Source organism: Odontesthes bonariensis, chromosome 3 (assembly GCF_027942865.1).
Source record: "Odontesthes bonariensis isolate fOdoBon6 chromosome 3, fOdoBon6.hap1, whole genome shotgun sequence".
In the NCBI taxonomy this organism is placed as follows: Eukaryota; Metazoa; Chordata; class Actinopteri; order Atheriniformes; family Atherinopsidae; genus Odontesthes; species Odontesthes bonariensis.
Genome location: NC_134508.1, coordinates 14,943,556 through 14,969,849, shown reverse-complemented (window position 1 = coordinate 14,969,849; position 26,294 = coordinate 14,943,556). Strand labels below are relative to the sequence as shown.

General features: G+C 40.8%; 1 protein-coding gene across 1 annotated transcript; it reads right to left on the bottom strand.

Annotated features, from left to right (window-relative positions):
• Positions 1 to 21,792: 21,792 nt before the first annotated feature.
• drd5a (dopamine receptor D5a) lies at positions 21,793 to 23,213 on the bottom strand. Its single transcript, XM_075462046.1, has one exon. The coding sequence runs from the start codon at positions 23,175 to 23,177 to the stop codon at positions 21,795 to 21,797; it is 1,383 nt and encodes a 460-aa protein (XP_075318161.1). The 5' UTR covers positions 23,178 to 23,213; the 3' UTR covers positions 21,793 to 21,794.
• Positions 23,214 to 26,294: the final 3,081 nt, after the last annotated feature.

Below are 26,294 nucleotides of genomic sequence, written 5' to 3'. Positions count from 1 at the left end.
TCTTCAGAATTTGACCCAGAGGCAGCATGTATAGGGTGAACAGAAGGGGTCCAAGAACTGACCCCTGAGGAACTCCACATGTCATAGCCACTCGATCAGATTGATTACTTCCAATAGTCACAAAATAACTCCGCTCCTCCAAGTGGGACCTGAACCATTCTAGGACTGTCCCGCTGAGTCCTGCCCAGGTTTCCAACCTGTTCAGCAGTATACTGTGATCCACAGTGTCAAATGCAGCACTGAGATCCAACAATACCAGAAGTGACACCTTGCCTGAGTCAGTGTTCAACCTTATGTCATTTAACACTTTAATAAGAGCCGTTTCTGTACTGTGGTGAGGTCGGAAGCCTGACTGAAATTTGTCAAGGAGTCCACTGGAGTTCAAGAAGTTACTGAGTTGATTAAAAACCACTTTCTCAACAATCTTGGCTATAAAAGGAAGATTTGAGATGGGTCTGTAGTTGGTTAAAATGGAAGCATCCAATGTTGTCTTTTTTAGGAGTGGCTTGATGGCAGCTACTTTTAAGGGTTTAGGAAACGTGCCTGATTGAAGTGAGCAGTTTATTATTTGCTGCAAATCTGTTTGGACAGAGCTTACAATAGTTTTAAAGAAGTCAGATGGCATTGTGTCAAGACAGGATGTCGATGGTTTAAGATGCTGGACTGTTTCTTCTATGGTTTTTTGGTCAACTGTATTGAATTCTGACATCATAGTTGATTGATTCCTAGGTGGTTTTAAGGTTTGCGTAATTTTATTATTTTGCTGATTTATGTTGATATTTAGCCTTATAGATTTGATTTTTTTCATTGAAAAAACAAGCAAATTCATTGCATTTTTCTGTGGAACAGAGTTCAGAAAATATCTGTTTTGGGGGGGTTGTCAGCTTATTAACCATAGCAAACAGAGCACGAGTGTTGTTGATGTTCTTATTAATCATTTCAGATAAGTGTTGCTGTCTAGCCCGGAGTAACCCGTGGTTAAAATTACAAAGACTTTGTTTGTAGAGGTCATGGTGAATTTGAAGTTTAGTTTTTCTCCATTTACGCTCTGCTTTCCTGCATTCTGTTTTCAAGGCCTTTATCATCATAGTGTTCCTCCATGGTGTTCGCTTTCTGCTCAAGATCATCTTATTTTTAACAGGTGCAACAGTATCCATGACATTTGAGATTTTCAAGTTAAAGTTATCTAAGAGTTCATCAACTGTCTCTGCACTGTTCACTGTTAACTGTTCACTCTCAATGCCATAAGTCAGCACAAGATCAAGGGTATGATTAAGGCAGTGAGTAGGTCTGTGAACACTTTGAGAAAATCAAATAGAGTCTAATATAGAATTAAAGTTAATATTTAGGCTGACATTTTCAACATCTACATGAATATTAAAGTCACCCACTACAATGACTTTATCTGTACTCAGCACTAACTGGGATAAAAACTCTGAGAATTCAGACAGAAACTCAGAATAAGGGCCAGGTGGACGATACACAACAACAAACACAAAACGTTTCTGTGATTTCCACTTTGCGTTGGAAAAACTGAGAATCAGAGATTCAAAAGAGCTAAAGCTAATCTTGGGTCCAGGACTGATTAGTAACCCTGATCTAAAGATAGCTGCCACTCCTCCTCCTCTGTCTGTGGTTCGAGGAACATGAACATCTAAATAGTCAGAGGGAGTTGATTCATTAATGCTAACATGATCCTCCTGCTGCAGCCAGGTTTCTGTAAGACACAATATATCGTTATGATGATCACAAATCAACTCATTCACTAACAGAGACTTCAAAAGGAGAGATATAATATTCAGAAAACCACATTTAATAGTTTGATGTTTTTGTTCAGTTAAAGTTTTTGTTTTAATTTTTTTGCACATGAGGATTTGCTCCTTTTGTATTTATTGATTGGGGGGGTAGCAGCAGGTGGGAAGCCCCAGAGAAGTGTGTAAGACTACAACTCTGCATCCTGGTCTCAACCCTGGGTTGTCATGTTTTTGGATGACTAATAAATTCGTCCATATTTCTAGAAATGAGAGCTGCTCCTTCCAAAGTGGGACGTATGCCGTCTCTCCTCATTAGACCAGGTTTTCTCCAGAAAGATTGCCAATTATCTATGTTGCCCACGTTGTTTGCTGGACACCATCTAGACAACCAGCTATTGAAGGACGACATGCCGCTAAACATGTCATCACTGGTCAGATTTGGCAGGGCTCCAGAGAAAACTACGGAGTCCGACATTGTTTTGGCAAAATTACACACCGATGCAACATTAATTTTAGTGACCTCCGATTGGCGTAACCGGGTGTCATTACCACCGACGTGAATAACTATTTTACTGTATTTACGCTTATCCTCAGCCAGCAGTTTTAAATAGGATTCTGCGTTGCACGCTCTGGCCCCTGGAATGCATTTGACTATGGTCGCTGGCGTCTCTAATGCCACATTTCTGACTATAGAGCTGCCAATAACCAGGGTTTTGTCATCAGCGGGTGTGTCGCTGAGTGGGGAAAATCTATTTGAAGCGTGGACAGGTCGATGGTGAACAACGGGCTTGACTGTAGGGCTATGCCTCCTCTTCCTGACAGTCACCTAGCCAACCTGGGATCCCGGCTGCTCGGGTTCTGCTTGGGGGCGGCTAATGGAGCTAGCTACGCTAGCCGCTTCATTTGCTAAAACTGTAACAAGTTGCTGGTTGTAATTACTGGCTGAGACCATGGACTTAAGGAAAGCCTTTACCATGGTAACAGATCAAGAAAGAAATATTAAGAATTGAATACAATTGTTAAAGAGCACATTTACATGACAGTATGAAAACATGAATGACTGTGTTAGCCCACCGCAGGACTTTCAAATATACATGTAAACATGTTATAGGCCCTCCAGAAAAACGCGATTTTGCGATCGCTGATTTTATTGCAAAATCAGCAAAATACCGCTGATTATGCGGGGGTCAATATTTTTCAAAAAAGCCGCATATTCACCGCAATAATCACATTTTCTGCGCAAAATATGCGAAATATGCAGGATTCGCTTGATTTCACAATCTCCGCACTTTTCTGCATAAAGTTGGGAAGAAAAAAAAATGTCGAAAAATTAACGAGAGACAAAATGAAAAAAGCTAATCGATCTCACCTACCGACGCACATTACTGCCAAAGACCGGGCAAACCAGTACCCCGATGTCTTGCACGAAAACGGGGGGAAACTATTCTGCACACCGTGCAACTGTGTGTTGGAGCATAAAAGAAAATCGTCGGTGACGTGCCACTTTACCAGCGCGAAACATTTGAAAATGCTTTCTGCAGCTGCAGCTGCGGAAAGGAAAGCCAAAGCCAGACAGCTGACGTTCACCGAGGCATCAACCTCCAAAACCATTGCGAGGGCTACCAGAAACGAGGTGAGTAGCGTACAAGCTTGAAATTTGCCAAATATAGAATAAATGAAACAGAATGAGACCGAGAAGTGTGTGTGTGCGCGCGCGTGTGTATGTATTGTGAAACTGCTCAAGTTGTTAAAATAAAAAAACCTTCTGTGAAGTAACTTGGTTCCAGTATGCTTGTTTATCATAGGAGGTCTTTGAAATGACTCTTTTTCATTCAGTAGCAGCATATTTTGCAACTTTGCATAATTCACAACTTTTTGCATAATTTGAAAGTTTCCACAACTTCTCGCAATTTCATAAAATCATTAAAAAACCCGTATATTCAATCGCAAAATCCAGGATTTTAGCCCGCAAGATCAAGAATTTTAGCCCGCGTAATCAAGGATTTATGCCCGTGTTTTTCTGGAGGGTCTAGTTATATCATTAGCTTTATTAGGATCCATTCTGGGGGTTTTACCCTATTCAAACAAAAATTATTATTGAGTTAATTTAGTTCAGTTTAACATATTTTGTTTTCCTTACCTGACCTAAAGTCAGCAAGGGACTAGTACAACTGCTAAAATTCCTGCACCGAGTACTGTCTCCTCTGTATATACACTTTATATCCCAATACCAATGTGTTTATATGAAGCAAACAAAGCCACATGCATACACTCAACCCACTACGTTCAGGCAGCCATTCCAACAAACAAACACCTACATGCAAAAATATCTGCTGCTGTGTCAGTTGACAGGGCTTGCAACCCAATTCCTAGGCTTCAGAAGGCATCAAAGCACTAGCCACTATCCGCCAACCTGCCACCGATAAAACATGGCTGACTCCCCATGTCGTCACAGGTCAGCACTCAGAGAGACAGCCTAGCACGGTGGATTTAGTTACACCAACTCTATTCCCTGTCAACTTCCCCCACCAACCTGCTGTGACTTCAACTGAAGATGCAATGTGAGAGAGAGGAGTCTGCTGAGTTTGGGACAGGGTTCTCCAAGAATCATTACCGTATGGACATCAAGTTTGTTTTCTGGCTGCGGAACTGAAATGAATTATTCATGCTCAGCACTGTCCATCTCCTTTTAGCTCTTCCTGTCTTTGCCATCTTGTTTGTGGCGTCATCAAGATTTTCATTAACAGAAGACCATATGGTATCAAGATAACTTTCCTCTAAATACCAATTTCTGTTATTCTATCCTGATACAAAGTACTGCACTGGTCCAACAAAATTCCAATACGTTTTGCCAGTAACCTTGCAGACATTTCGAGTTCCTGATGCTTGTGTGAGACTATTATAAAAAAAACAAAAGGTGATGTCATCAATAATATGTTATACATGTACAGTATATATATAATTATCCTTGTATTTATACATAAATGAGACTGTGATATATACAGAAAATTTTTGAGAGCCATCTTGTATCTGTCAATAGCGTTGAACCGATAATGGCCAGCATCTTCTTTGTTGTAAACAACTCAGCTGGATACGTGGAAGTATTGGAGGAAATCACTGGACTGAAATAGAGGTCGTGAGATTGCCCATTATCGTCCGCTGATGAGGAACCCGATGGATATAGAAGCCTGGATAATACTGAGTCAATTTTAATTTCAAACTCAAATTTAAACATTTCCATTTTAGACCATGAGCAGGATTTATTCTCGAGTGTCCTTACAAGGCTGAACACATGGAGTTTGAAAGATTACTGAAGATTAGCATCATACTGTATCTGCCCCAGTTTCTGGTATGATATAAACCATAAGCTGATATGAAAAAAAAATCTGAATTCAAATATTTTCATTACTGATGAGATTTACATTCTGTAAGAGAATTCTAATTAACTGCAAATTTTCAAGCCCTTTATATAAAAAGTAAGTTTCACAGGACAAGGGCATCTTAAAGATGAAATTGTTCCAACATGCTACAGGGATAAATGTCAAAGTGACATATATAGCCTGAACTGTTTAAAGACACAACACTGTTTCGCACATTTACATTTGATTCTTTGATTCTTCACCAGCACACATTAAGCATGGTAGGGGAACCTTAGTCATTGGGTAAATGTCCATTAAAATGCAATAATTCAATTTATACGGAGTTTCCTGTCAGAGAAAAAAGACAGATGCTCTTTGCAGACCTTCAACAGCATATTAAACAGGACCGTGAGACCTTGTGGGAGAAAGAATATTGACATTAGCTGAATAATTTTGGCTGGAGCGCGAGTCGGCTTATTGGTAAGTCCAGAGGGATTTTTTGACTTTCACTCAAAAATATTGAAATCATCAGCACACAGAGACACAGAGGACATACAAATGTTTCCCCTTAAAGCAAGATGAGGATTCATTTTTAATAAAGTAACTTCATGTGGGACTGTATCCCCAGATCCCTCAGATGTACACTTTGGACAATGTTGTCCAGTAACAGTAAAGACACAGTAAAATGTGTCACTTTCAACATTTTTCTTTGTTCTGTTGTGAATACAATATTGGTTTATGAGATTTGTAAATGATTGCATTCTGTTTTTATCATTCATCTTTTTAGACATCATCCTAATTTTGGAATTATGGAGTTGTATTTCAGCAGCAGGACCAAGAACATGCCAAGCATATAATTCCACTGGAAACCGTTATATTGTTCAAGAGTCCATTTCCTGCCCGCATTCAGCAAAGGAACACACACTTTGGTCCATTCATGGTCTTATGCTGATAAATTAAGAAAGAGACACTGACTCATACTGGACTGCACTGAGATAATAGCATTTATGATAATGGATCATTGTGCTGTATGGCTGCAGTTGCTGTCACATTTGTCACTGTCTCATTTCAGCAAGTCATTGTGTTTGCGTGCGAATAACCTTAAGAGAATGACCTGTCTGACAGGGAGTGTTGTGTAGTTTCCTTTGACAAGATGGCGGCTGGCCCCACCCGCTGCAGGACGAAAATGTAAGATGGTCGAGATCATGTTTTTCTTGAATGTCCTCCACGATACTTTCATGAAGGGGTAAACTCTCTTTAGATTTTTGCTTTTCATAACAGAATTGTAACGGAAGCACGTCATGTGGAATTTCCTCCTCATCACATTTCACTCATCGTAAATCTTACAGAAAAAGCAAACTCGCTGCCCTGTGTACACGCTTCAGGTGGAAAAGGTTATCATCTTTTCAACCTGACAAATTGAGAATTTATTGATCACAACAAAGTTTGAACAAACAAACAAAAACAAATCAGAGAAGGTTTATTATTTCCCTCTTCTTTGATTGCTTTTAACTGTGTTTTTAATTTTCATTCTATTTTTTTCTCTTTAAATTGCTGCTTTATGCTGTTCTTTTAAATGCCTTGTCTTTATGTAAAGCACATTGAGTTGCCTGTGGTATGAAATGCGCTATATAAATAAAGATGCCTTGCCTTGCCTTGCCTACAGTTTCAAGCCTTCTCCAGGGCACGCATGACAGGTTTAAAAAGAAAATATTTACCCCTGTGTGCCCGAGACGACCTGAGGTCCGTTTCACGTAGCAGGTTTAGTGAAAACTCTGAGTAGGTTAACCCTGAAATGAGGGAAACACTGAGTTTTCCGTTTCACAAAGGGAGGTAACTCAACCCCGAGAAAGAGGGGTAACTCTAGCCTGTTTCACAAAGAGAGGTAACTTAACCTCACGGTCAGTTACCAGAGTAACAGACTCTCTGAACCTAACCTGGTCGGGACCAGGTTTTATTCAAGAAACCTTGAGTTTCTTTCTGTCTCCGCCCTCTTTCAGCCACACACGCCATTTGATTTCCTCATTCATTCAGTCAGCAGAGCGAGTTCTTCTACTTCTAGAAGTCCATTAGGCACAGTAGGAGGCAACTTTTTTCACGAACATGTCCTTTTGACAATGATCCCGTGGATGAAGGTGCAGCATTACTGCGCAGAGAAATAAATATTCGTCGGAGATGGTTATCAGACCGTGCATAGATTTTTGCATTGACAGACAATTATCTTTTTGAGCGGCACCATCAGAATGTGTTGGGACAAAAGAAAAAAAAGACATAAAAGACAAATAAATATTTGTATGAATAGGCTTAAAAAAGACATATATATGCCTATTATATTTTATAAAGGCACTCGTGTGTGGGGGGTGGATTCCCTCCGGGGATTCCCTCAGCCACTGGCCTCCCGTTAGAGGTGGTGGTGCTGGGCACCACCCGTTTTACGGGCATCTGCCTTCTTTCTGTTGGCTCAGTAAAAGTCTGTGTTAGTTTAAATAGGCTTAATTATTTAACAGAACAAGATATGGATGATGACTCTAAATTGTCCTTCTGAGTGACTGTGAGTGTGTATGGTTGTTTGTCTCGTTTATCTCTATGTGGCCCTGTGATGGACTGGCGGCCTGTCCAGGGTGTACCCCGCCTCTCGCCCATTGACCGCTGGGATAGGCTCCAGCCCCTCCGCGACCCGACTGACGGATTCAGCGGTGTATAGATAATGGATGGATGGATGGATGATATAGATGAGAAGACATAGTTTATGTGTGTGAAAACAGCATTATGTTGGGAATAAAATAACTGCACAGTCAAATAGCCACTTAATATTTATTTTACAGTGTAAAACATGATCAAAATGAGGTACCTCCATGCCGAGGTCTCACCTGTTTGAACAATGTTTTTATATTTCATCTTAAACTGCTGCCAAGAGCGCTCCTCCCCTGCGGGATTGCACCTAAATGAAATAAATGAATGGGCTACCATTCAAGCAGTTTCCCTGTAATATTATTGTGATTGCAAAGGACTACATTTAAACTTACACTTTTGCAGCAGCAGCGGTGTTGCACTTATTTCTAAAAACGTATTGAAACTCGCCGTTTGAGCGCATTAAGATTTCCAATTCGAGGTTGGTGAAAAACGTAGCCCCTCCTCTTCCCCGTTGCCAAGGTGACTCGTCGAATCGGGGCTCCATTGATGCTGGCTTTTTAAAGTTGTGGTGCACGCGCTAAACTCAAGGTGAACTTACTCAGAGTTGATTAACCTCACTCAAATCAGCGTTTCTGGAACCGAAAACTCAGGGTTTTCTATCTCAGAGTAGATCAACTCAGAGATCAGGAATAGACTCAGAGTTGGTTGAACCTGCTACGTGAAACGGACCCCTGTTGGCCCTTGTTCCAAAATTCCTGTTGGTCAAAGAAAAAAACAAATTGGGATTTGTTTGATTTTTAACTGCAATGCTAATGGAATTATGTCATTTATCCTCTGAGGAAGGCTTAATACTTAGAAATGTTGACAGATTGTTTTAATGTATTCATTTATAAAACGTAAAAAGGAAGTTATTTGTTTTTCTGTTTAATGCTGTCCTTTTTTCCCCTCCAGATTTGTTTTGGCAATACAAAATCTGTTCTTTCAAAGGTGGATGTCCTGATTTAATTTCATTACAGAAGACATGCATCTCCTCTGTCTTATCTGACCAAAGCTATATCCAGCTGCATTAAAAAACTTCATAGCTATGGCTCATAGGTAAATCCTACACTGTAATCTCCATCCATCCTTTTTATATACCTACAGTTCAGACATACAGAGATGGCTGGAGCATATCGTATGCCATTGAGCAAGAAGCAGGGTACACCCTCTACAGGTCGCCAGTCCATCACAGAGCCACACAAGACAAACAACCATGCACACTCATACTCATCAATTAACCTAACATACATGTTTTTGGATGGTGGAGAGGACCCATGCATGTACAAAAGAACAAGCAAATTCCACACAGAAAGGCCCCAGTCGGGATTTGATCCAGGAACCCTCTTGCCACACCATAATCTGTTGATGTTTCACACACATAGTGATATGAGGGAGACATTTCATGTTTAAATTAGATCAAATTGATATACCTGAGTACATAATTATTGCATTATTTTGTCAGAGCTGATATGGGTTGCTGCTGATCGTGTCATGTGACCTTGTCCTTGGCTGATGTTTGTTGATTGATCAAAGTGAGGAACGCTGAGTCAACAAGCAAAAGATACACAGGGCATTGACTTTACAACCACTGGAGGTGTTTAAGTCGTTGACCCAAAGCTCTTTACACTGCAGGCTCGGCTCATGCTTGCCCTTCCTTCAGCAGCCAGAGAGCAGTATTTTATTACATTAAGTGTTCTCACCTCTCTCATAAAGCTAAACAATTCTCGCCTCATTGCCTGTGCTCTGATGTTGAATCTGTGCATGAAATTTACCCAGTGGTCCAGCCAAAGAAACACAGAGACACAACAGACCTGGATACCATTTTCTTTATCAGATTTGTTCCCAATTAAATGTGTGTTTGATTTATTTAAATTTTTTCAGCGCACTTTATTGCTGATTAAAACAATATGATAAACATTGCAAATGCATATGCATTTATTACCATGGGTCTCACATTAATCTCTGTAGAGCACCGTCCATCCACTTTCTGTGCAGGCTTAATCCAATTCAGAATCGCGGGGGAGCTGGAGCGTATCCCAGCTGTCACTGAGCGAGAGGCTGGGTACACCCTGGACAAGTCGCCAGTCCATCACAAGGACACATAGAGTCAAACAACCATGCACGCTCAACTCACACTCACTCCTAGGGACAATTTAGAATCACCAATTAACCTAACATGCATGTTTTTGGACGGTGGAAGGATCTGCAGAGCACCTCATAATTACATTGGCTATTATAATTACGAGAAAATAATCTAGCTATGAGAAGAAAAGAAGTGCACCTTTTCGCTTTTGTGTGCCTTATTACAAAATTGACGATTTAAGCTGCAGGAAAAGCTTCATGCAGACCAGCACGGTTTATAAGGTTCCAATGTATAACAACAGACAAAGTGACAAGTGAAAATCTAATTTAATCAGATATTGAAGCTGAGCAGTGTTCTGTGTGCTTCTGACCACCAGGAGGTATTCACAAATGTTTGATTCATGATTGTATGCAAACATTTAGGCTGCGGATACACGAAAACGTTTTTCACTGTAAACTATACTTTTTCTTATCGTTTCGCTGTCGCGGCCACACGGAGCCGGCGTTCCCACTACCCCAAAACAATAGTTTTCGAGAACGGGTTCCAGAGTGGGAAGATTTGAAAACGAGGTTGTTTCGTTTCCATTGTTACAGCGAAAACGTTTTTGCATCAGTCAAACGTTGACGCTGTGAGACTTCTCTATTGTCTCACAGCGTGGCGTGACACAGTGGTGTGTGTACTGCATCGTTTTCATCTGTTATCATCCGTTTTCTTCTGGACCTGAGTCCTTACAGCAGCGTTGCCGTATGGCCGCAATAATTTTCGTACCCGTTTTCAAAAAAACCCTTGTTTCGTTTTCGTGTAGCCGTAGCCTGAGGCTACGTGCCCACGACAACGCTCTGAAGCATAAACGCAGATGTCCGTTTTTTTCCCTCCACAATTTATCTGCGTTCTCACGAGCGTCTTGGGGTGGATATCTGTCTACCCATGGGAACAGGGAAAACGTATAAAACTCGCAGTTTGCCGATGTAGTATGCACGCCCCGGACGTAGGTGGCAGTAGCAATAATACCTTTGGTATTGTTATATGAGTTACATTGTTATATATTAATAAATATGAGAAATGCCTGTTTTGTGGCTACTTCCTCCGTGTCAGTTGGAAGAAAATGGCGAAGCGTGGCGGCAACAACAGTACGCCTTCAAACTTTGGACAGATGATGAGGTCCAGTTGCTCCTGAACACGACACTGAACTACAAAGCCAGGAAGGCAGTGGATAATGTGGATTGGGAGAGTGTCCAAAATAAATATAGTTAGATATTTGAGTCGTTAATGGAGAACTACCCACTTAACGTGTGGAAAAAACGCACTTCTGCGTTTTGAACTGTTCCTACGGCGACGAGAGGTTGGATCGTTTTCAAGATCTCCACTCTGGAGGGCGTTTGCGTTTTCTCCGTTTTGAACTCCTAAAAACGCCGTCGCCGTGTGCAAGATAGGCACATCTCTCGAAATGTTCTGCGTTTATCTGTCGTTACCGTTGTCGTGGGCACGTAGCCTTAGTCAGACTCTGTCCTGTTGGTCACTATTTTTCCCAGCCATTCATCTAATCTCCATGCTCCTGTTGTCCTGTTCAGGGTTGCAGAGGTGTGACAGGACCCCATACCAACTCCGATGGTATGAAAGGAAAGTGTGAAGTTCATCAGTAGGCTCAAGAGGCAAATAATGATGCATATTCTCAACATCACAGAATAAAAGAGAAACTGAAACAACAAATGATTCACTCATTTGCATATATGAGCATTCTGTGTCACTGAGACAGTTTTTTTGTTCTGTTCACGTGTGTGCTTACCTGAGAGATAATACTCAGAGCCTTTTGGGGTAAGAGACACCGGCCTTTCTCTCCATTCAGGCTCACAAGAAGTAACTCAAAACCACAGAGTGCAACAGAGATAGGAAGCGGATGGGATGGCAGCAAGAGGTGAAAGAAGCAGTTCCAAAGCAGAAACGACAGATCTTCAAAGCTGCACTATTCTCGTACTGAGATGCAACAATGTCTAAGTGATCTGAAGGAAGTTTCTGCTTTAACATTCCAGAAATAAAGGAAGAGCTTCAATCAAATGGTTTCTTTTTTCTTGACAACAAAATATGAAATCATTCAAATGCATGTAGAGTTGAAAAACCTAACATGTGAGAGGCACATGAAAGTATGTGAGAAGAGTCAGAGGGATATGAGGAGGAAATACATTGGTGAACCCACGTAACACGTTCATATCCCTGGGATTAGTAAGATGCAGATCAGGCGGTTTCATGATGACATAGAATGTTTTATCTTTGTGCTAAAACAACCCCTCACACTGGCTAACTCAGAACTAAGACCTGTGTTATCATGGTAACCATCAGTGACACAGACCAGCTAATTGAATGAGGTAACATTAACTTACACAAAAAATTATTTATATCATACTTATATACTTACTTACATTATTCATATGAAGTTATTATAGTTTGTTCATAGGATTTTTTTTCAATTTATTTATTTTTTATATCTTCCCGTATTGAAACTTTACTGTAGGCAATGACTGTAGCGTTTTGTGTTACCTCTCTTTACCTTATGGCTGTTTCGTGTTTCGCGTCCACATCTCTATGAGATGGTGGTCTGGGAACTAGGTGTGCATTTTCTCTCATTTGAGGCGTGGTTTACGAATGCCTAGAGCCGTTTATTGGGCGCTACGAATGTCTATCAAATGGCGTCTGGTTCTTCCCATGCTGCTTTGCGCGCGATTCATAGCCAATTGTATCACTTATACCAGATGACGTATGTAGAGCGACAGAAATTCGACGAGGAAGAACAAGACGCTTTGCTCTTTTTTAAAAGTAAACTTGCGTTCTAAGCTACTAAAAACACTTTCTAAGGCTGCATCGAACGGTAACGTTGTGTCCGCTGCCATGTTGGATTAACACTCTACAAGCTTCGGTGTCGCGCATAGACGTCGTCTGTGATTGGTTCCCTAACTCAGGCAAAAATAAGGGCGGTGGTTTCCAGGCTGCCTTTGCAGTGTGAATGAAATCGCACGCAAAGCAGCATGGGAATTCCCAGGCTAATTGCTGTGTTGGATCTGAGCCAGAGCATGATGGTGCTATAACAACTCTGGGTATGTAAGAGTGGGGGTGGTGAGGTAGGACACGGATGCAGATTTTCAAAAAGGCAAACTTTTTTTTCACACAAAAAACAAAGTTCAAACAAAAAGCGCGGCTGAGCCGGATTCAAAAAACTAAACTGTGAATACAAAGACAAAACAAATAACTTAACATGGCATGGATAAATACTTAACTGGCAAAGACAAGACAAGACGTGGCGTGCCTGTGCCTGTGCCTGTGCCTGTGCCTGTGCCTGTGCCTGTGCCTGTGCCTGTGCCTGTGCCTGTGCCTGTGCCTGTGCCTGTGCCTGTGCATGTGCCTGTGCCTGTGCCTGTGCCTGTGCATGTGCCTGTGCCTGTGCATGTGCATGGCGCAAGGCGCAAGGATCTCACAATGACTGATAGCAAACAGGGAACCTAAGTACTGTGGGGACTGATGAGTGCAGCTAATGAAAATGAGTGCAGGTGACATGAATGAAACTAATGACCTGGCATGGGAAGTGAGGGAAAAGCAAATGGCAAAACTTGACTAAACATGGACTAGAAAACTAAAGACTAACCACCAAAGCATGAGAAACTAAAACACAAAACTAAAAACATGGCACCAGACCCCCATGTTCACGACAGGGTAGTGGTAAAGACTTTCACCTTTTAGCTTCAGTTATACACAACTTTATTGTTTTTGGTCCAACCTTACACCATCGAGTTACATAAAATGGAGCATGAAACTTATACAATTGCAAATAGTCATTCATAAGGTAGCTACAATGATAAGCAGGGGTCACTAACCTTTGCTGTATAGTAGACTAATTTTATACCGACAAAACTATTTCAGATGTAAAGTTTATCAACATCATTATAACATTTAAGGACACAGCTCTATTGTGTTCAGCAGTTTGGTTTTAGTTGCATTCATAGCAGAAATGTTTGCTTTGTAGCAGTGTCTTGTTGGAAATTCAAGCAACAGTTTCTGCACTCTAGTGGCTCAATATCAAAACTGACTGACTGAGTATCCATAATGCCAGCAGAGATCCAAACATTTTTTTCAACCTGCTGTCATTTGCATGGAGTTAATTTCTTAAGGTCGTGGATTCTTTGCACTTCTTGGGTCATATCTGGTGGCGGAGCAACTGTCAAATTCTTTGTACAGTGAAGCAGGTGACTGCTCATTAGCCCTTAAGGTGAAGCTATTCAGACAAAGCAGCTTTCAATGTCATTACAGAACAATTAGTGTCTTTTGTGATGTGCTTATCATTTAAAGTAAGTAATTCAATTTTTTTCCTTTTCTTAGCGATCCATTCATAAATGGTTTGTGGCTTAGTGCTGGTCGATGGCCCTGTGTTTAGGGCCATCGACTTGAATTAGCATCTTTTGTGATGTGCTTATAATTTAAGCTAGGTAATTACACGTTCATATCCCTGGGATTAGTAAGATGCAGATCAGGCGGTTTCATGATGACATAGAATGTTTTATCTTTGTGCTAAAACAACCCCTCACACTGGCTAACTCAGAACTAAGACCTGTGTTATCATGGTAACCATCAGTGACACAGACCAGCTAATTGAATGAGGTAACATTAACTTACACAAAAAATTATTTATATCATACTTATATACTTACTTACATTATTCATATGAAGTTATTATAGTTTGTTCATAGGATTTTTTTTCAATTTATTTATTTTTTATATCTTCCCGTATTGAAACTTTACTGTAGGCAATGACTGTAGCGTTTTGTGTTACCTCTCTTTACCTTATGGCTGTTTCGTGTTTCGCGTCCACATCTCTATGAGATGGTGGTCTGGGAACTAGGTGTGCATTTTCTCTCATTTGAGGCGTGGTTTACGAATGCCTAGAGCCGTTTATTGGGCGCTACGAATGTCTATCAAATGGCGTCTGGTTCTTCCCATGCTGCTTTGCGCGCGATTCATAGCCAATTGTATCACTTATACCAGATGACGTATGTAGAGCGACAGAAATTCGACGAGGAAGAACAAGACGCTTTGCTCTTTTTTAAAAGTAAACTTGCGTTCTAAGCTACTAAAAACACTTTCTAAGGCTGCATCGAACGGTAACGTTGTGTCCGCTGCCATGTTGGATTAACACTCTACAAGCTTCGGTGTCGCGCATAGACGTCGTCTGTGATTGGTTCCCTAACTCAGGCAAAAATAAGGGCGGTGGTTTCCAGGCTGCCTTTGCAGTGTGAATGAAATCGCACGCAAAGCAGCATGGGAATTCCCAGGCTAATTGCTGTGTTGGATCTGAGCCAGAGCATGATGGTGCTATAACAACTCTGGGTATGTAAGAGTGGGGGTGGTGAGGTAGGACACGGATGCAGATTTTCAAAAAGGCAAACTTTTTTTTCACACAAAAAACAAAGTTCAAACAAAAAGCGCGGCTGAGCCGGATTCAAAAAACTAAACTGTGAATACAAAGACAAAACAAATAACTTAACATGGCATGGATAAATACTTAACTGGCAAAGACAAGACAAGACGTGGCGTGCCTGTGCCTGTGCCTGTGCCTGTGCCTGTGCCTGTGCCTGTGCCTGTGCCTGTGCCTGTGCCTGTGCCTGTGCCTGTGCCTGTGCCTGTGCCTGTGCCTGTGCCTGTGCCTGTGCATGTGCCTGTGCCTGTGCCTGTGCCTGTGCATGTGCCTGTGCCTGTGCATGTGCATGGCGCAAGGCGCAAGGATCTCACAATGACTGATAGCAAACAGGGAACCTAAGTACTGTGGGGACTGATGAGTGCAGCTAATGAAAATGAGTGCAGGTGACATGAATGAAACTAATGACCTGGCATGGGAAGTGAGGGAAAAGCAAATGGCAAAACTTGACTAAACATGGACTAGAAAACTAAAGACTAACCACCAAAGCATGAGAAACTAAAACACAAAACTAAAAACATGGCACCAGACCCCCATGTTCACGACAGGGTAGTGGTAAAGACTTTCACCTTTTAGCTTCAGTTATACACAACTTTATTGTTTTTGGTCCAACCTTACACCATCGAGTTACATAAAATGGAGCATGAAACTTATACAATTGCAAATAGTCATTCATAAGGTAGCTACAATGATAAGCAGGGGTCACTAACCTTTGCTGTATAGTAGACTAATTTTATACCGACAAAACTATTTCAGATGTAAAGTTTATCAACATCATTATAACATTTAAGGACACAGCTCTATTGTGTTCAGCAGTTTGGTTTTAGTTGCATTCATAGCAGAAATGTTTGCTTTGTAGCAGTGTCTTGTTGGAAATTCAAGCAACAGTTTCTGCACTCTAGTGGCTCAATATCAAAACTGACTGACTGAGTATCCATAATGCCAGCAGAGATCCAAACATTTTTTTCAACCTGCTGTCATTTGCATGGAGTTAATTTCTTAAGGTCGTGGATTCTTTGCACTTCTTGGGTCATATCTGGTGGCGGAGCAACTGTCAAATTCTTTGTACAGTGAAGCAGGTGACTGCTCATTAGCCCTTAAGGTGAAGCTATTCAGACAAAGCAGCTTTCAATGTCATTGCTTATCATTTAAAGTAAGTAATTCAATTTTTTTCCTTTTCTTAGCGATCCATTCATAAATGGTTTGTGGCTTAGTGCTGGTCGATGGCCCTGTGTTTAGGGCCATCGACTTGAATTAGCATCTTTTGTGATGTGCTTATAATTTAAGCTAGGTAATTACATTTTTCCTTTGCTTTCTTGCTGATACACTGATTAATACTTTTCAGCTTCGTGTTGGTCGATGGGGACCACAGCTTTAAATCCTATCGTGCTTCACAAAGCATTTTTGCATGACACTAGAAAAAAACGATGAGTGCGGCAATCCAATCAAAACTGTATTTTTGAAATACATGCAAACACGTTTGTTCAGCTGAAATTGTACAAAATCAAGCTTCTTCGCTTTCACTTCACTTTTTAATTAATTAAATGATTATTTTAATGGGTTTTTAAAAATAGAAAATAATTTTTTTTATTTATTTTTTAATGATTTTATTGCTTTCTTGTGATTTTATGTAGCTGTGAAGCACTTTGAATTGCCCTGTGTATGAATTGTGCTCTATAAATAAAATTGCCTTGCCTTCTCAAAAGCATCCTAATACACCTAAGTAATGCAGTTGGGTATCAAATCACTCCTCCATTACTCAGCTCAATTTAAATTGACATGGTAGCTCTCTATATTTTTTCAAAGTTACATTTTTTCACATCTTTTCGTTAAATCTGCAAAGTCTATCAGTAGTGCATGTACATCAGTACAGCTGAATTTCCAGTAAAGCTTTTCTGACTCACATATTTTTCTTTTTCAGGTGGCTAACTATTTTCAAGTGAATCCAAATCAGCCCTTTAAGACTATCTATAAACTCTTCTGTATCATCTTTCCAGACTGTCACTCTACCCTTATAAAATCCTGATTTAGTAAGATCTATAATGTCATCTGAAAAAGATCACAATTCAAGTAACTTTAAAATAACATATCTTCAGTGAATTCTGCTACACTTACAAGTACAATGATTTCCCACAGTTTCTAAAAACGTTTGAACGTTTCTTCACACAGTTGATAATGTTGGACATACTTCAGTCAATAACTCAATTCCCCTCCTGTGCATGCATGCGGGGATAAGGTTGGTGGTCCAGTTAAATGACACAGTTGAGCTATAACCATAGCTCAACTCTCAAATGTGCACGTAATTATGCCGATTGTCTATTTTACTCTAAATGAGACCAGAGCTGCAATGAATAAAAACCTTTTCCCATTAACTCATTTGGGAACAGACTTTTGTACATTCAGACCTGTCCTCAATAGTAAGAAGGATGTGAATAAAATAAACCTATTTATCGACTTCAGTTTTCAGACCAAGAGGCCTGAAAATACTTAACCTAAAGAACCCAAACAAACAACTTTTCCCTTCTCACAACAGTTGAAGGCTAAAAAAAATGTCAACAGGTTGAATTAAGTCAGTTTGAAAGGTGAACAAAACATGAAGCTTAACCTTTTTTCTTCTTTTCCTTTTATAACTGGACTGTTTGAAGATAAACTAGAAGAGAAGCATGCTGAGAACTGAGAGCAGACAGTTAAGGCGAAAACTGCTTTTTGTCTTTTTGTACTTTGTCAGAATAAATACGTAGTGAAATAAGAATCAAATAAATCTCTTCAAACAACAGCGCATCTATGTGTTTTAAATGGGTGTGCTGCTTGTGTGTACGCATATATGTGTGCAGAGGAAAAGGGAGTGATTTTGATGAATGCGCCCTGACGGATGGTGTTACCCCCCTAAGCCTGCCTCCTCATCCTCTCCAACTCTTGTCATGGCCGAATATCGAGGTCAAACCACCTCTTATATCTGCCTGGCACTGCAAGGACACAACACAGAGAACATGTCAACAGCATGCCCACAGGGAAGGCTGCTGTTTTACCATTTTTCACTCATTTAATCAGATTTTTTATTTTTTTTTAAATACTGCAAAAGATGGATGGAAAAAATGTTGAAAAGGGGAAATATGCTGAAGCTTTTGTGTCAACCTTCTGGTCTCAGTTTTAATAAATTAGCTGCAGCTGCATACAGCAGGTTTGGCTTTATAAATGAAAATGATGATCTCCTTCTTTTAATTACACCATTAGAATGAGGCCTGACGTTTAGAATTTAGTCCACCAGCACCTGGGATCTGGAGTTTAATCATAACCTGATGTTTTTGTCACTGAGGTATCACCTACATTTAGGATCCGACAGACACAACCTGCTCCGCTGAACACTCCCCGCACATCTTTTAATGTCTCTCATCCCACGGGAGAGACACTGATACGTAACAGTATGGAGGTGAAAACAGAGAAGAACAAACTCAGGACTTCAGTTTAAAGACTTCCTCTTAAGGTTATTTTGTCTCCGACAAGGGAAATGATTGATTATCTTTAGATTTCCAATAACACAAGTTACTTCTACTATACTTGAACATTTTTAATTTAGGCTAACCTATAAATTGTGTAACTCACAGACAAATGTGTTTCAACATTGCTCCGTTAGATTTAAAAACAAGTGTCCCATGCCAACTAAAGCAGCAGAATGCAATTTATGTGTTGACCAATATGTTTTTATGATTTTAAAATGTAGCATTGAAATTCAAAGTACACTGTCCTTTTTGTACATCTGCTCTGTAACTCACCTTTTAAGTTGATTTCATAACGGAAAATTGAGTACAAAATTCTCCAGTGTACAAATTAAAGTGTCCCTGGGCAAAATACTGAAAATTACTTGAGTTTATAAATGTGTGTATGAATGGGAAATGAGAAAAGTGCTAGTTAAATGCGATACATTTACCACCTTATATGTCAGATGAAAAGAGTAAACACAGCAATACAATTTTTTTGGGAGAATTAATTGTTTTGTTATTTTATGCTGTACGTGAGCATAATATGTTGAATGGGGTAATCACACTTCAAATAGATGATGATGGCACCTGAGATAACTGGCACAGATTTCTTTCTTCCCTTGACATTTGTTTAACTATCTGTCGGCCTTTTCCCAGCTTGATTATGCAAGGAATACCAGGCCAAAGTACTTGCTGGAGAAATGGATGCGCAAAGGACATACCCAATGAATCTGGAGTGGGTCTGGATTGCATTCTTTAAAATGACTAGACTGGGCTTTGGCAGAGGGCTGTGCTCTCTAAGCACCCTTATAGTTTTTCTTTGAAATGTCTCTTGGACAAGGATTGCTCTGTTAATCCTGCTCTCTAAACATATTAATAAACCCAGTACCTGTCAATCATCCATGCCTTTTTGAAAGCTTTGAAGCTGGTGTTGAAGTATCCAGAAATGTAGAAATCAGTTTCCAACAAAGATTGGAACACATAATATGAGAGAAGTGAGTTCATATGCATTTAGCTTCATATATTTCCATGCTGCATATTCTGTTTGTTGACTCACATGTGTTTAGGTACAGTGGTGAAACAGTGATTTGCACACAGTGGATTTCTTGTTTGGAGACAGGCTGAACTAATGGACGCTACTGGTCACTCAAAGACATATGCTCTGTGTATTGTTAGGTTTCTACATAAAGTTCTGGAATTGGTCCAAAGGAAAATAAAATGATAATATTCAGCACTGGTCAACAAAAAACAATGCAGTGATGAATTTCTTTTTCCCATGTTTCCCATGCTCATCTGTGCCACACATATTTGCAGGATTTAGAGAAACCATTGGAGAAGCCAGCGGAAAGATCTGCTTTCTGAACCCATGGAAAACAGGTCAGACTAATAAAGTGTCCTTAGGAGTAGCACGCCAAAACCACAATGTCCCCTGAGCCCACTGGGGATCTTTGTTGCATGCTGTCCCTCTCAGTCTCTGTTTGTATGCTGACATTTTCGCTTGCTATCTGCTCAAGGAATGCCCAAAGACAACAAAATACCAAAAGAAGAAATGTTTGGAAAAAACACAAACAGACATTTAGCAGGAAGCTCACCACTTAGGCGATTACTAATGCAATTTAACATTAGGGTGAAAATTCACCAACCTGCAGTTTTTGTCCATTTGTGAAACCAAATTACAGACATTCAGGAAGATACCAGTGCACTGTGTTCCTCTCAGCAAGACAGCATTTTATTAGACAAATGATGACACACTTCACCACAGTGGTACATTCAGATCAGGTCATCTGCACAGTACAAAGATGTGGGAGAGGTGACGTATGACATCCAATTATGTTGGCCCATTGGCCTCACATGTGTGTGTGCTTTATATAGAAAGAATTCACCCAACTGACAAAAATGTGTAGACTGAATGCGTCAGTTATTGATTCACTCCTTGAAGTCTTTGGTCATGTAAGACAGTTTTAATTACTCTAGTCCCTCTCTGTTTTTTATTTTTATTTTATTTGTCTGTTTGATTAGTTAGATATGCCTGAAAAACATAAAACACTATGGCAGTTTGGCTTCAATATCAAATTAAAAATAACAGAAATAGAAAAGAGTAGCAATTATAATGTGTTAAAATGCCTCCACTGATTAAATTCAGTTTTTTCAATATTGATTAGAGATGTCCGTACATGCAGGCTGACTTTATCCATTCTTCACATTAGATATTGTGCTTTTGCATCATGTTTCATTCCGTCAAAGCATGTGGCTTTCCATGTCTGGATCAAACTACATAAAAGTCCATGTGGAGCAGAGCAGGTGTACGGAGGGAGTCATTTGAGTGGTTGCAGTGGTGAAACTTTTAATAATGCATTTTGGCATCATGTAACTTAAACTCCAAAAGACACATTCCTTGCTTGCCTCAAACGTCTTTTTTCTCTGAGCTGTAAGGCGCTGAAATGACTGCATGTGACTATCTCAGTTGTACTGTCTGTAAGGCTGCCCTCACTTTTCATACTCAATGGAAAGGCGGGCACTGGATACACATGAGGTTATTAAGCAGCAGAGTTTCCTTTTAGAATCCTCTATGAGCTTTTACAAACATTTTCCCTCCAAGTGGGTGGACATTAGACACTGATGCTCCAACTAAAGTCTTTAAGTAAACAACAGCGTCACCAACACTGAACCTTAGAACGAAATAACACAGACTTTACTTGTCATGTAACTATACACCTACACGTCACTTTTTTCAGAACAGGACAACAACATCACATCTCATACACTACGCAAAGCGATGGCAGGGTGGCTTTGTGGCTTGAGACATGCTTCCTGCTGAAATGTCAACGAGCAGGTCACTAGAACCCACTGCCACTTGAGGGCCCCTGTTGGGTTGCTGAAAGAACCGTGACCTGTGGCCTCCCTGGAGCTTCCGAGATAAAGAGGCTGAATGAACGATGACATTATCAATACATCCAGTCACGCACGGGGGAGACGCAAAGCGTGGAGTCAGTGTAATCCGTTAGGTGTGAACGGTGACATCCTATCAAGACTAATGTTTGCCTCGCAGTCCTCCAGGTCACAAACGGAGTCGGTCGCGTTGTCGTTGTTGTGAGAAAACTGTGAAATCCGGTCAAAAGTCTCCTCGTGCTCAATACATTCAACCACGTTAGGGATCATGTTGACATAAGCGTTTGCGATTTCCTTGTGGATGAGGGTATCTTGGTTATATGAAACCAGCTCGTTGCTGATGTTTACGGTTTCCACAGGTGTGTTGGAGCAGAAATAACGGCAGCCCAGCAGACTGGCGAAGGCCTTCCTGAACTCAGCGTTGAAAGCGTAAATGATGGGATTCAGGGATGAGTTGGTCCATCCGAACCACACGAAGACGTCGAACGTCGTCTCGCTTACGCACGGCAAACCTGCGTCTCGGTCAGTGGCCGGCCTTTTGCAGAACGGGACCATGCAGTTCAGAACGAAGAAGGGTAACCAGCAACACACAAAGACGCCCATTATCACCGACAGAGTTTTGAACACTTTGGTTTCCCGCTTAATCGACGTTTTCAAGGTGTTGTGGTGTTGGCACTCTATTCTGTTGGTCCTGCAACTTTGTGCGTGCTCTGCTGCTCTCTCCAGTGTGGCTATTCTTCTAATTTGTATTTGTGCTATCCGATAAATTCTGGTGTATGTTACAATCATAATTGCCACGGGAATATAGAAACTTATCAATGAGGAGGATATGGCGTATTCTCGGCTCAGGCTGGAGTCGCAGTTCTCCTCCACATGTCGAGTCGTGGAAGAGTTGTGCGCCCCAGCCACATCCTCAGCGGTGGCTTTGTGCCAGTTTAGCTGGACCGGTATGAATGAAATGAGCACTGACAACGTCCAAGTGATGCCAATCATAACAAAGGCAACTTGCTGGGTCATTTTCCTCTCGTAGCGGAAGGGGCTCGAGATTGCCCAGTATCTATCAACGCTGATAATGCAGAGGTTTAGGATGGAGGCAGTGGAACACATGATATCAAAAGCCACCCAGACGTTGCAAAAAGTGCCAAATGGCCAGTATCCCGCCACCTCTGCCACAGCTTTCCAAGGCATCACCAGGACGGCGACGAATAAATCCGACAGAGCCAGAGAGACAATGAAAATGTTGGTAACTTTTGTCCGCAGGTGCCGAAAGCGCAGCACTGCGGAGCACACCAAGATGTTCCCCAGTAGGGTCCATAGGATGAGCAGGGACAGGATACAGCCCGTCAACGTACGCACCACCATATCCTTCCTCCCGTCGCTTGTTGCCTCTGTTCCAGTGCTGTTCCACATAATCTCTCCAAGGGGGGCCGGCACAGAATCAATTCCCTGCACCGAAGAGAGATATTTGGCAGGATTCTCCATTTTGCGCTTCAAGTAAAACTGCAATCCATTTTTCCGTGCGCGGGGACAGGCTCAGTTATCAGCCAGTCACCGAATAGTCCCAAGTGACCCACTGAGCTGCCAGCTTGATGCAGAGTGCAAAACAGACTAAAAGAGAGGATTGAGCATGTTAAAACTAAACCGAGCGACGTGTCAGGAGCGCGGAGGGACTGAGAGGCAGCACGCAGTGGCGGGCGCATATTGAAACCTTGCCGGTTGTCTGACCTGGCTGCCTCTGTGGATCCCTCAGTCCAAGGTATCCGGAGTGTGCTGTGGGTGAAGAGGGACTCCCGACAGTGTAACGCACACGAACCCAACCAGGCTGGGCTGGGCGCATGCACCATCACGCCTTCTTTGTGCGTAGTGTTACGCACAACAAAGCATCGCGGAAACCTTCAGCAGTTTGAGGGTTTGAGCTTAATTAAAAGCTCCAAATTAATTCAGAGGTTTCGTTCAGCCCATAACTGCCTGTGGTATTAATCTATTTGACACCAAACTGGAGTGACCAGAAAGAGACACACGGGTTAGAATGTGGACTGCATTGTATGTGCATTCAAAATGTTTAGTTTTTTTCCAACATTTATTCTGGATAAAAGTCAGTTCCCATAATAGATTAGAGACAATTGGGACTGACGTCTGCATTTACAGCACTGTCCATGGTGCTGAAACGCAGGAAGCCTGCAGGACATTGCATTCATAGTCGGTCTATCTATCTATCTGAATCCAGGTTGGCTTTCTACTGATCGGTAGAATTGCTTTGGATAAAAGCGTCTGTTGGAATTTGCAAGTGTCTATCTATTCTGCGATAATGTAGTTTTCACTCTTAATAAGCTTATCTTTTCTCCACAAACTACTTTTTTTTTTAACTTAAATTAATGATACATCTAACTAAACGCACAAAACGATGTTCCTTGCGTATACACTTTTAATCGAATTTTGGAAAAAAAATGGCTGGTATAATATTAATAATGTAGTAGTTGGCGTAATATTTCTAGTTTTGAAATAATATAGTTAAATTGAGTCTTTCTGACTTTTCAGACCAAACACAGGCGGTTTGTCGCTCTCTAACAATCACGACTGGAGGTCAAAGCTCACCCACTTTGCGGATCTGAACAGGTGAGTCATATTCACACTCACAGCGGGCAAATAAAGACAGGAGCTCCGTGTCGTCGTGTGTCAGAGCAGTAGCCGCAGTGTGGTTTCCGCCTTCCAAACGTCATGGTTATTTTTAGACGTGTCTGCGTGCCTGTCAAATCGTTCTGACACTACGTCTAAATAATCCCCTGACGCCCTATGCCAAACTCTCTGGAGTAGTCTGACCCATAATCTCAGGATCTCGTCACGTCATGAGTCAACCTGTGTCCGACACAGAATTTCGGCTCACGTATTCACTTTGCAGATGTTCCCACAGATGTTGGTGCATTTGGATGTTTCCATGACAAAAGAAAAGAATAAGTAAGGACTGTAAGGAATGTGTGGCATGTGTTCATGTTGAATACGGCTATTCTTTGTGAATGAGATATTCTTCATATAACTACGTTACATTATTATCTATAAATGTCATTATCATTATTATTATTATTATTATTATTATAAGCATCTGTATGGATACTTTTTATTGCGTAAGATGTAACTGTATTCTATTTTGGCAAGTATTTAGTAAAAAAAAAAAAAACAGGTTTGTTAGAAGCACGCATGACTTCACAATTCAGTATTGCAGGAGCTTCAACTTTTAAGAACTTTTAAAAACTTGAATATATGGCTCCATCCAGTGGTTCAAACATTTACTGCAGTTTCTGTTGACAACGTCATGTCCCCAGCATATAAACAGCACTAAACCAGATTTCCAAATAAATTGTGACATTTCCTAAAATTCAACAAAAGCTCAGATTTGTAATTTATCATTTCGTTTTTATCTTTATCAAACAGTTACAGGTCCAAAGCTGAAACAAGTAAAAGATTTTCAGTGTCTTCACTAGCCAAGTCTATTGTATCTGAAAAATGTATAATAGCAGGTGTCCCTGCAGTTTGGGCCTATGGCAGCGTAATGTTTCAGAGTTCCCTGAGCCATCCCTAATATAAGCTTTCTCAAAAAATAAAGTTTTAAGACAGTTCTTGAAGGTAGAAAGGGTGTCAAACTGGTGGCTGGTTCCACAGAGAGGGGTCTGATAACTAAAGGCTCTACCTCCCATTCTACTTTTAGATACTCTGGGAACCACAAGTAAAGTAACTATTATATTGTTCAAGATATGATGGCGCTTGGTCATGAAGAGCGTTATATGCAAGGAGCAGAATTTTAAATTTTATTCTGAATTCAACAGGGAGCCAACGAAGAGAAGCTAAAACTGGATAATGCTGCGGCATTTTGGATCAGCTGGAGGCTTTTCAGATCATTTGTGAGACAGCCCAATAATAAAGAATTACAGTAGCCCAGTCTTGAAGTAACAAATGCACGGACCAGTTTTTCAGCATCCTTCTGAGACAGGATGTTCCTAATTTTGTCAATATTATGAAGGTGATGATGAAAGAGTCAGGACAGATCCTGGTAAAAAAAATATAATATAAATAAATATAACTCACTGTAGTACTAAAAGCCAAGGTAATGCCATCTCGAGTAACTGTACAGCCAGAAAGTTTCTTCCTGAGGTCCAAATACAACAAAAATTCTGTTTTGTCTGAATTTAGAAGCAGGAACTTTAAAACGTGCTTGTAGTCAAACCAACTGATTAGTTTAATCTGGATTCATGGGTAAGTATAGCTGATCTGATTATCATCAACATAAAAATGGAAATTTATGCCACGCCCATTCATAAATAATATTCCATAGTGGAAACATGTATAGATTGAAAATAATTAGTTCAAGCATTGGACCCAGCAGAACTCCATGACTCACTCATGGTGAGTGTCATGGTTTTTGGTAATTATTTGACCCACAAGCAAAAGATTCTCTCATGATGTAGAAGATGGTTAATAAAGTTTATTGTACAATGAAATGATGAAGAGTCTCTTTGTCTGGGGCAGCTGGTGATGAGGTCAGAGTTATTTGGGCTCTGCAATGGGAAGTGAAGAATGTGAGTTCCAGAAAGTTTTGCCAGGAAG